This window comes from Anoplophora glabripennis, unplaced genomic scaffold (assembly GCF_000390285.2).
Source record: "Anoplophora glabripennis isolate ALB-LARVAE unplaced genomic scaffold, Agla_2.0 scaffold371, whole genome shotgun sequence".
In the NCBI taxonomy this organism is placed as follows: Eukaryota; Metazoa; Arthropoda; class Insecta; order Coleoptera; family Cerambycidae; genus Anoplophora; species Anoplophora glabripennis.
The window spans coordinates 95,463-107,288 of record NW_019416511.1 but is presented as its reverse complement, the minus strand read 5'-3'; the positions used below and the strand labels follow the sequence as shown (position 1 = coordinate 107,288).

Below are 11,826 nucleotides of genomic sequence, written 5' to 3'. Positions count from 1 at the left end.
ATGGCCACGCCCTCGACCAATCAGAGCGCTTTGCGCGCTTCTTCTCCCGCCGAAAGTAAATAAATACCGGAAAAATAACGACGGAAGAGAAAGGGAGTTGAAGAAGAGAGTCGATGAAGTCCGTCCATGAAGTCAGTCGATCAAGTTAGTCGATCGAGCTCAGTCTAGAACAGTTGTCAGCTAGAAGTCATCATCAATTAATCAATTAAAGTCATTTCTAGCATCGGTTGAACGGCCTGCACGGGATAAACTCAAATCCCAAATTTCGTGGATAATATCTGGACTAAATTTGATTTTTCTTTTGTTGAGCTTCAAATAAAGCATAGAGTCTGTGCGCGCCGCTGCAGTCCCAGTTTACATCCCTTCCTGTACTGAGAGCTACGGACGTGGAGTCTGGTAAGTCGCATAGCATTTTATAACCCGTTTTGAGGAAGTTTTAAATTTTAACTTTTTTCCTAAAGATTTTTTTTTTAAAGGTAAAAATTTCATAGTGAAATTTTCCTACTTAATTTAGTCCGGACTTTGCATCTCGAAACTACATTTGAGACTGGATATAATTGTTTTGAATTTATTGTTGTTATTACCTTTCCCTACTTCCCTTTTTCCCATTTCTGGAACTTAAGGTGGTTGCTGGCAACGACATTAGCTAAAATAAATAAACAGCTTACTTGAAAGAATTCGTATAAACATACCGACGAACCAGCACCACCTTCATCAGTGTTTTATTATTGCATGCACACATTATCCAGTGACTCAAAGTAGAAGGAAAAATAATAGAAAGTGAAGACAAATTTAATTTACCAGTGATGGTTAATTAAGATTTTAAAATTTTATTTGTTTACCTACAACGGCACGCCAAAGATATTTTACGGCCCACTTTCAAACAGATTATAAACTTAAAGTTTCATAGCTCCATAATGTTTCATTTCTGCTCAGTGAAATATCTTAGCGTATACCGAGGCTTGGAAAAATCAGAACTTGTGTAAAGTTTTAACTTTGCAATTTTAATTTCTTTTGGTATTTTTCTTATAAAAATACCTGGCGCCCTCATCAGACTTGAATTATCGGATATCTAGGCAGATGCTTACATGTATATACAAGTATATGCTTAACAGGACCAAGAAACTCTTTTTATAACTTTTGTCTTATTGCTTTTAAAGTCAATACTACTTATATTACATAATATAAACGTGGTTGACGTTCAAACACGGGAAATGTATATTCATGTGTGTATATGTAACAATATTTGATCTTTTACATTAATTTACTTTTCACAACTTAACTAATTGACTTTCTCAAGGAGGGTTAAGGCCTGTGACTTGTCGGAATCTGTCGTTATCTAAGCTTTATTAGTAAAATTACTTTCATCCTAAATCATTACCTTTTCGAGCCATTCCCACGCGAAGTCGATTGTAAAATCGCCCCTGAGATTTCTCTAAATTTATCAAATAGTTCGTACTTATTGGTTCTTGTAGCTAAAGCTACTGGGCATAGTATTTAATAAATTTTGGCATAGTTTAATCGTATTGCGTCTCCACCGTCATGATGACGCTTGGCGAGCCTCATGCGATCCGGGAACAGCGTCTCGGGAATGAATCCGCGGCGTCTGGTCCAGCNAATCGCATCTATCCTGCTACAAAAACTCTAATATCATGGGATCAGCATGGCTTCATGCGTGGACGATCTACAGTGTCTAACTTATGTCAACTTACACAATTCATATCCAATGAACTTGATATACGAGGGCAAGTAGATGTGATTTACACTGACATTGCAAAGGCGTTTGATCGTGTCGATCATAAAATTCTTTTACAAAAATTGAGTGCACTCGGTTTCAGTTATAATTTATGCAACCTTTTCGAGTCATATCTTATGAATAGAAAGCAATACGTTACGTATTTTGGACACAATTCTAGTATTTTCACAGCCACTTCTGGAGTTCCTCAAGGGTCTAATTTAGGACCCCTACTTTTTTTATATTTTATTAACGATTTAACATCTCAAATATGCTGTGAAAAACTTTTATTTGCTGATGACTTAAAGTTGTTTGGCAAAGTGTCGGATATTGCGGATTGTCAAAAGTTACAAGACCAATTAGATTTATTAAACGACTGGTGCACTAGTAATTGTCTGGAATTAAATATAATGAAATGCAAGGTCGTAACTTACACTCGTAAATTGCATCCAGTAACATATCATTACAAAATTAATTCTGAGGTACTTAACAGGGTGGACTCCATAAAAGACTTGGGTGTCTTGTTTGACTCACAACTTACTTTCTCTAAACATATAAATGATATTACTTCATCTGCTTTAAAAATGTTAGGCTGTATCGTGCGCAACTGTCAGTTATTTTCAAATGAAATTGCATTTAAGTCTCTGTATAACTCATACGTAAGATCTAAGCTTGAATATTGTTCATTGGTATGGTACCCACGTTACAACTATCTGAAGCTGTCATTGGAAAATGTACAAAGGAAATTTTTGAAATTTATGTCACTCAAAATAGATGGCTTTTATCCGGAGAGAGGCTATAACCAATCTACTCTACTTAACAGATTCAATATTCCTTCTCTGGAGTTTCGTAGAGTTCTAGCAAGTATAAAAGTTTTATATAATTTATTTCACAATAATCTAGAATGTCCATCCCTATTGTGCCAGTTTTGTTTTTGTATTCCTCGTATAAACTCTCGTCAGAACTATACCTTTATTTGTGCTAGAGCAAGGTCGCAGTGTCTCATGATGTCCCCAGTACATATTATGTGCCGAAATTTCAATAAAATATCAGATTTGTGTGATCTTAATTTTAGCAGCCTCAATCAGATAGTTGAAACTGTTGGTATAAGATATGGTGATTTGATTTAGGTTTAATTCTATATAAGAATATTATATGTTCTTTTTTTGGGTATTGTATGCACATACAATATTACTAGCCTTCTGCGTACTTCATTCGATGTGTCTTATATATATACGTGTTAAGCATTGTAACTTTTCTGTAAACAATTTGTCCTATAAATGGATGTTATCTGTTGGGCAATAAAGATTATTATTATTATTATTATTATTATCACTATCACTGTCACTATCACACAATGATACCTATCAGTATTTAAATGCGTCAAATAATATATCGTAATCATCAGATCTAACATTTGGTGGCACATAAGCGTTAAAAATATAAAAGTAAAATTCACCTAACTTCAATCTAACATCAATGATATCGATAAAGTTAATGTCGGAAAATGTATTGACAGTAGTATCAAAGAAACAAGAATCATATTTTTTGCTTATTGCCAATAGTACACCACCACTCCTTTTTTTGTTAACTATATTAAAATCACGATCCTTACGATGTATCTCATAAGCATTGCTGTCAAAAAATTCAGAACTCTGCCCACCTTCATGCAACCAAGTCTCACTAATACCAATTATATCATAACTTGCACCGCTGGAAGAAATAAACAGTTCTTTAGTTTTTGTGCAAATACCACGNATAGCGTCTCGGGAATGAATCCGCGGCGTCTGGTCCAGCAACAAGAACCGAACTAAGACGACAGTACGTCGGTAAGCGATTTTCGATATTCCGTAGACGTTCTATATCTTGTTGAATGTCTTCTCTCGTGGGAATATCAGCTATGGCGGCATCCGTTTAATTTGCTGTTTGTCTACGATTGTTAAATGGTAAATCAGTAAATTCATTTTGGAGGTCATCTAATAGTTGGAGATAATTCAGGAATTATCTCATCACCTATGTTTTCTGCATCTGGAAAGAAAATATTAAAATAAAAATATGATTTATAAAGGCAAGTGACTTTGATGGTTATTTAAATTATGATATGATATTTATTAGTATTAATAATAGTGATACTTATATAAATTTATGAAAAGACTAACTAATTTCTATAACATCTTGAGACATTGATGGGGCTAAAATTGGTACAGGAGTGCTATTAGAATGTGTAGAATCCGCAACAGGTGATGAAGGTTCTGGGTCGTTTTGTTCAATATGAGCATTGGCACCGTGATGGATCATATCTTCCACAGTGACGATTTGAGGTGGTTCATCCTCAGAATCACTCGAAAACTTCCGTTTTAACAGAGGGGTGGGTGCTAAAAAATTGTTAATTTTGATTATAGCTTAAATATAATGTTTCTGATTTATAACATCAAAGTTTATTGGAAAATTATTAAATGAAATTAAGTTATAGAATGTTTTTAGAAGGTTTTTTGTTTGTTTTCGTTATATTTTTTTCCTAATGATTTTCAGAAAATGCACATATTTTACGGAACGTCACAATATTTGCTGCAGAAGAAGTGTATTTGTTACATGTTTTTAAAATAAAATATATCAAATAGAAATAAATTTCAAATGTCTGTTGTAATTTTTATTGACAATAGCTCGTAATAATTTAATCATAGATTGATAAATTTGTATATGAAATAAAAAAAAAATCAGTATAATTGTTTACTAAATATTTTGACAATTAGTGACAAAAGCTACTTTTAGAAGGCATGCAACAAAAATTAAATATGAACATTTAGAAACAGGTTGTAGTTTAGCGGTGAAATACAGATTTTTCTATAACAATATCTATCTTTGAATTTTGTAAAATTACATCATCAGGAGTAAAAAATGGAAATCTACCATACCTCTTGTAGTTACTATCTACAAATACAAAGAAGACGTAGTTCTGGTAAAAGCCATGGAAGTGGACTACTATCGTCTATCAGTCGTTTAGTTCACGAGAACAGAACTCCGAATGGTGCGCCAAAATTAATTTGTTACAAATAAGTTTTGGTAAAATATGCAAAAAATAACAAAAACATTATGTGGCAAATCTAGGTGCTGGTAATAACCGTTTATATTATTTTTGAATCTCTAGATTTATAAAGTTCTGTTAAATTGAAACAAAATTATTTTCATGTAATTATATTATATGCATAATGTATACATCACTGACTTAAAAGTCATTATTAGCTAATATATTAAATGTAATTAAACTGTATAACTTAACTATAAACAATACAAATTTCTGTGTTCATTCCACCAAAAGCAAATTCTATCATCCACTTAACTTCGTCACTGTTTTTTTTGTCTAATCCGCTTGCTTTCTTAGGTAGAGGTAACTAATTCACATTTTCGGCGACCGTTTTCTGCTTCAAATCGATCAAAGCTGCATAAATTGACTCATAACTAGGCGTATCGAAAAATTTTTTTTGGTAATTAAAAAATTTTGTGCCAGAGGACAATGTGATTACGGCTGTTTGACCGACCTCAAGGTTTTAGGCCTTCAAAATGCCGACTCTTCCGAAACGTCTCCTAAAATAAAGATATTATTAAACCCTAGTGGTTATTAATCGCAAACGTAAAGAAATGATTAATAATGAAGCACAAACCTGAACTCAAGAGCGATCCCCTTGCTCATCTGAGAATCCGGAGATACGCAGTGTCCTAGAGCATATTCTTCAGGCGCATCGAATATATTTCCCCTAATCATCGTCAGATGTCTAGAGATACCATATTTTCGCATGAAACGTGTCCGGGGGTAGTCTAATTCGTCATATTCGTTGGTTGTCCTGACGAGAATAAAAAAGTATTTTAGTCAAATATGGTATTAAACGAATAAGTTTATATTTATAAATAAATAAACAGAAATTTAATACTGATGGTATGGAAAAAACTTTTAGGCGCACAATACGAAGTCCTGTTGTTATTAAGTGACAGAGTAAAACGTAATATTGACAGTCATAACACATTCCTTTTTTGAATTGTCAAGTGACAATATTTAATTGTTACCTTCGAGTGGGAGCTGCACTCCTAAATTTTTAAATGTTAAGTATGGGCTTGTGATACCTCATCTATCGTCTCTAATAACTAACAACGTTGCGCGATAAATTCCGTTAGTTTTTTAATGGTAATGGTTTCTATCGGGTCCTTGCTTATGTACTGCTCTCATTCCTTTTTTGATGTCATGTCTAATTTAGATGTTAAGGTAAAAATTATAGGCGTGTCCCACTTATCCGTCGGTTGCCCTAAGGCTATTAACGCGTGATGATTTCTATTAAAAATCTCTAATAATTTCCTAAGATGCGAACAAGATTCGTTTCTTATAGGAGCTAAATCATAATTCGCCTTTATGTGTGAATTGATAATGATTTTTTTTCTTTTCATGTCGCTTTTTTAACAAAGACCACGCTATTTCATAATTATCATTTGAAATGTTTAATGAATGAATTATTTGTGCAGCTTCTCCTTTCAGGCAAGACTGTAAATAATAAAATTTCTGTATTTTTGACAGCTAGCTATTATGAACTACTATATTTGTGAAAATGAAAGGTGACCCATTGGTCATAATGTCGGTAAAAATCAGGCAAATGTATTTGTGGTAATTTAATTTGATTTTGTGTGTTAGTAGTTTGTTTATTATCCGTCATAGAACTAGATAGATAGAGTTTTGTTTTGTAATAGCTCTTTAGCTACGGCACAAATTTTGTGGAATGTGTTTTCGAAAGATTTAGCGTTCATCATTTTGTATATCACCCTGTAATCACTAATTCGTACTGAATTTATTTGTATTTGTCCAAGATGTCACTAACTCTTTCTAGGCGAGTTTCTACTTCAGATAAACTAGAAGTTTGCTCGTCAAAGACGTTTAGAAAATTTTGAAAAGGGGGAGATGGCGCCTTTGGTCTGTGCATTTCTGCCGTACTTCTGAATTTTTTAGCAAATGATGGGCCGAGTGACGCAGTACAACCATAGATAAAAGTAAAATTTATTTCTCTATGGTACAACCAAATATAATATAACCTATAAATTTTGTCGCATTGTTAAAATAATTATATAAAAGGTACATTCGTAATTGGGAAAATCCCTTGGAATTTTTCGAAAATGTTCCTTTCCGGGAACAGGTATAAAGCATAGGAGCTATAATTGAGATCTTATTACCTCTGGTGATTGCTCCGTTGTTGAGGCGATTGAATAATCGTTGACTGCCGGTTTCTCCATTAGTTCAGTTGTTAATAGTACTGCGGTTTTACGCAACAAGCTGCTTTTAGGTTTGAAACTTTCATTGTAACACTGTGATCAATAAATAAGCAATTACTTTTCATTTCATCTGTACACTGTTTTAATTGCAGATTGTTAATGGAGATTTGCGAGGATACAATCAAGCATCAGCATCACATTTGAAAATACTACATAATATAGCATGCAATAATAATAATGAACAGAAACCTCCTGGCTGTGAACATAGTTAATACTTTTTATGGTCATATCAACATCAGTAAAGTGAATAGTGTTAGGAGGTCCTCCTCCAGTTTGCTTTAAATTGAACTTATTTGTAGAATATTTTTCTTCAGCTTTTTTCTTCAAATTTAAGTATTTCTCTTTTAAATTTTTATTGATCTGAAGTAATTCCTCTTGTTGTTACTATTAAATTCTTCTTCAATTTTTTTCCAAGTCTTCACCTTTTATTGCCACGTTACGGCTCCACTTTTTTTGCACTTGATAACTACCTTATATCTTTTCCACTAAAGCTACCAATAACTGTTCTTCTGTTGTAAAGTTTGCTGTTCTTTTTGCCATTTTGTGATTACTATTTATTAATTACTATTCTTATCCATTAATTGAAAATAAACAAAGGCAAGGATAAATAAAGATGACACTAGGCATAACATAACCATAAAATCTAGGTTTTTACCATAATATCACAGAATATACGCAATGGAATGTAGATATTTTTCATAATTCGTTTAAAATCCATATCTTGTAACAGCATAAGTAAGTTTGATCAGTAAGTCAAGATTAAAGGATAGCTGTCACCAAAAATTTCATTGAAAAACACATAGATTAGTAATCTAAAGGCTAATTTGAAGGTAGAGATAACTAAACTAAAAAGTTTACTGGCAGTTGAAAAACCGGCCCTAACACACATCTCTGGAGAAATCTTTCAAAGTTGGGCCACACGATCCACTAATTCGTCGCGAAATTGGCTTATCATATTATTTAGATTGATTTTCGGGTTAAAATTTGCGTATTTTGCGGTGTTTTGACCGCAATTATGAAGCAGATGTTGAGGTGATCCGTCAAATCTTCATCTGGCAATATTCTCTAGTTCGATATTCTTTGTGAGCAGCACGCCATATCAATGTGGGACAAATAATCGCCCCTGCAGAAAGTAGGAGCCCCAGTATTAAGAACAACCAAGGTTTAAAGCCGCAATCCACTCCATCAGAACTTCACCTCGCCGTTCATCACTTAGTCAACCCTCAACTCACCACAGGGAGATGGCTGCATGTGGAATTGCACCTGCCCTCCTTCCTATGGGAGGACGGATGCAATTGATTACATTCATAAATGTTATCAATTTCAATTTACTTTTTTGGCTTTAAAGTACTCTGTCTTACTTTCGAACTAAGGTAAATTTTGTCTCGTCTCTACTCTAACTCTTATAAAACCGTCCTTAGCTGAGTGGCCACAAACTTTGTTCGATACTTTTATTTCAATCTTTATACATCACTCAACGGCTTGAATGTGACGAGGTAATTTGGTTATACTAATAAAGGATCAAATATTCATTATAGTGGGGGTTCTGTGAATTAATTAACTCGACATAATCTTCGGCATTCCAATTTATAGTAGGTATTATAAATATTCTCACTTTTCCTGGTGGTTCATTTCTAGCCTTTAATATGCGTCGGATGCCAAGTTCCCTAATATGACTTCTTTTATCGTCAATCATATACTCTCCGGGTGAGCAAAATATGCGTTAGTTTTAATAACTTAATGCTTAATTGCTTTTACTTCTTCAGGGAGGTGTCTCGACTTATTAATGGTTTTCCATAAATGCACGGAGTCATATTCAGTATACTAAACCAAATAGGTACGTTCACTTTCATGATAAACTGCGCTGACAGAAGAAGGTTCTGAGGAGTGCAATTTTTCCAGGATCTCTTTTAGATACAGCTTCGGAACAGAAACCATCTTTAATAGCACAACAGATCGGACATAGATATCACTGATCTGTACTTAAATCCTTATAGTCAACTTCAGGTAACACGATGTCAATTGACTGAAACTTTTGTATAGGTTTGGTAGCGCTATGATGCCAGCAATAAACCAATTGGAGTCGTATTGTCGTAATTTATATCACGCCTCTAAACGGCAGATCACGCAACTGTCACGTGACTATAATACGATACAGTGTACTTATTTAGGTACACCCTTATTATAATAATATTAAAATCACCAAATATCAATAAGCTGGAACCGTAAATAGAATATTTATCACTGTCACTATCACTATCATCTATCAGGGGTTTCTTCAAATTTGGACAACAAGCAGTATGAAGAAATAATTCAGGAAATCAGTGAGAGACAAAAAAGAAAGTTAAACGTCATAATATATGGCATAGTTGAAGAGAGTAATGCAGCTACTGAGGGACAGACCAGAGCAGCGCAGGATAAAGAGCAAGTACTTACAATTTTTAGGGCTCTTTCCGTACCAGAAGTACTTACAATTTTTAGGGCTCTTTCCGTACCAGAAGATCAAAATTTGAAGGCAACTCGTATTGGAAGACGTAATCCTACCGCAAATTCTCCACGTCCTATTAAGGTTTCTCTAAGCGATGAATCATTAGTTCAAGACGTCATTCGCCAAGCAAGAAATTTAAGAAACATGTCGAACTTTAAGGATGTCCGCATTAGTTATGATCGAACACCAAAACAGATTGCATACTATCGCTCAGTTAAGCTGAAGTTAGATGAACGCCTGGCATCTGGAGAAACTAATTTGAGAATCAAATATATACGTGGCATTCCCGAAATAATTAATTTAAACTAGATAAGCCCAACAGTCATCAGGGGTCGAGTCAAATATCATGCTGCTACCAGAACGTTAGAGGATTAAGGACCAAAGTTGATGAGTTCTGCTCTTCGGTTTCAGCTGCTGAATTTGGAATCATTGGCCTTTCTGAGACGTGGCTTGTGCATGGTATTTCTTCTTCTGAGTACTTTTCAAATAATTACACCGTCTTCAGATCTGACAGAAATGTGGAAGTGACTGGACATGGTTATGGGGGCGGTGTTTTATTGGCATTTGATCAGGCAATTTGTGCTTCTAGAGTTAACTTGGATTCGTTTGTCAATGTTTCACCTAACGTTGACATAGTAGGTTGTAAGTGTCTTATAAATTACTCCGTAGTTTTTGTATATGTTATATATATTCCTCCAAATGTGGATATTCTTGAATTTGAAAGTTTTTTTGAACATTTTGAGCAATCATTAGTTTTTGATGTAGATGATAATGGGTATACTTTAATTTTAGGTGACTTTAATTGTCCTAATTATAACAGTGCAACACAAGACAGAAAAAAGCAATGTATTTCTAATTTTAGTTCTTATTTTGATCTTATGCAATTTAATAATGTACTCAACACCAATCATCGCCTTTTAGATCTAGTTTTTTCTAATTTTAATGTTTGTGAAGTTGTTAGGGATGAAGCACCTTTAGTTCGTGAAGATTTACATCATCCGGCCCTCATACTTAATTTTGTAGTAAATGATAGCACTAATGTGAATTTTTCTCCAAATTGTGAGAGTAAAGCTTACAATTTCCACAGAGCTAACTTTCTTGAACTTTATACTGACATACTAAATGCTAATTGGAGCTCTTTGTCTAATACTGATGATGTAAATGGTGCATGTTCTGATTTTTACGCTATTTTTAATGCTATCTTGGATCGTCATGTTCCAGCATATTCTTTTAAACGCAAGAATAAATTTCCTTCTTGGTACACCACTGAGATAAAAAACAATATCATGTTGAAAAATAAATATCGATTAAAATATAAAAAGGAAAAGAATGTAAACTTTTTGCTTGAGTTTAAACGGCTGAGGTCTCTGATAAAAAGACAAATAAATATTGCTTACAAGAACCATATCAACAGCATACAAAATGCAGTAGTAAGTGACCCTACCAAATTCTGGTCTTATATTCAACACAAAAAGGGCACATCTAGAATACCTAGCTCAGTTACCTATGACTTAAATATTTTCGACTCACCTAAATCTATTGTTAACGCTTTCGCCGATTATTTCAGTGGTGTTTATTCTGGGACAAATAGTAACGTGGATTATCCTTTTCAGCAATTATGTAGCCATGATGTAATGCCTTTGTATATAACGAGCTTAACTGATGAAGAAATATTAGAGGCAATAAATAGTTTAAAAGACAAAATGACATCGGGTCACGATAAGATACCGGCTTTTCTTGTGAAAGATTGTGCAAGAGCTCTCTTACAGCCACTTTCTATTATTTACAATTTAATATTAAAATCATCTACGTTTCCTGAAATATGGAAATTGTCGAGAGTATGTCCGATCTTTAAGAGTGGTAATAACACCGAAGTTAAGAATTATCGACCGGTTTCAATTCTTTGCAATTTCTCAAAAATATTCGAGATAGCGATTTATAATCGCATCTATCCTGCTACAAAAACTCTAATATCATGGGATCAGCATGGCTTCATGCGTGGACGATCTACAGTGTCTAACTTATGTCAACTTACACAATTCATATCCAATGAACTTGATATACGAGGGCAAGTAGATGTGATTTACACTGACATTGCAAAGGCGTTTGATCGTGTCGATCATAAAATTCTTTTACAAAAATTGAGTGCACTCGGTTTCAGTTATAATTTATGCAACCTTTTCGAGTCATATCTTATGAATAGAAAGCAATACGTTACGTATTTTGGACACAATTCTAGTATTTTCACAGCCACTTCTGGAGTTCCTCAAGGGTCTAATTTAGGACCCCTACT

At 33.9% G+C, this 11,826-nt stretch overlaps 1 protein-coding gene across 1 annotated transcript in view; it reads left to right on the top strand.

Moving 5' to 3' along the window:
* LOC111691651 overlaps window positions 1-11,826 on the top strand; it is a 12,586-nt gene continuing 760 nt past the window's right edge. Inside the window, exons 1-3 of the mRNA XM_023454794.1 lie at window positions 1-55; window positions 9,316-9,579; window positions 9,843-11,805. Coding sequence (XP_023310562.1) covers window positions 1-55; window positions 9,316-9,579; window positions 9,843-11,805 — 2,282 coding nt within the window. The remainder of the gene's footprint in view (window positions 56-9,315; window positions 9,580-9,842; window positions 11,806-11,826) is intronic.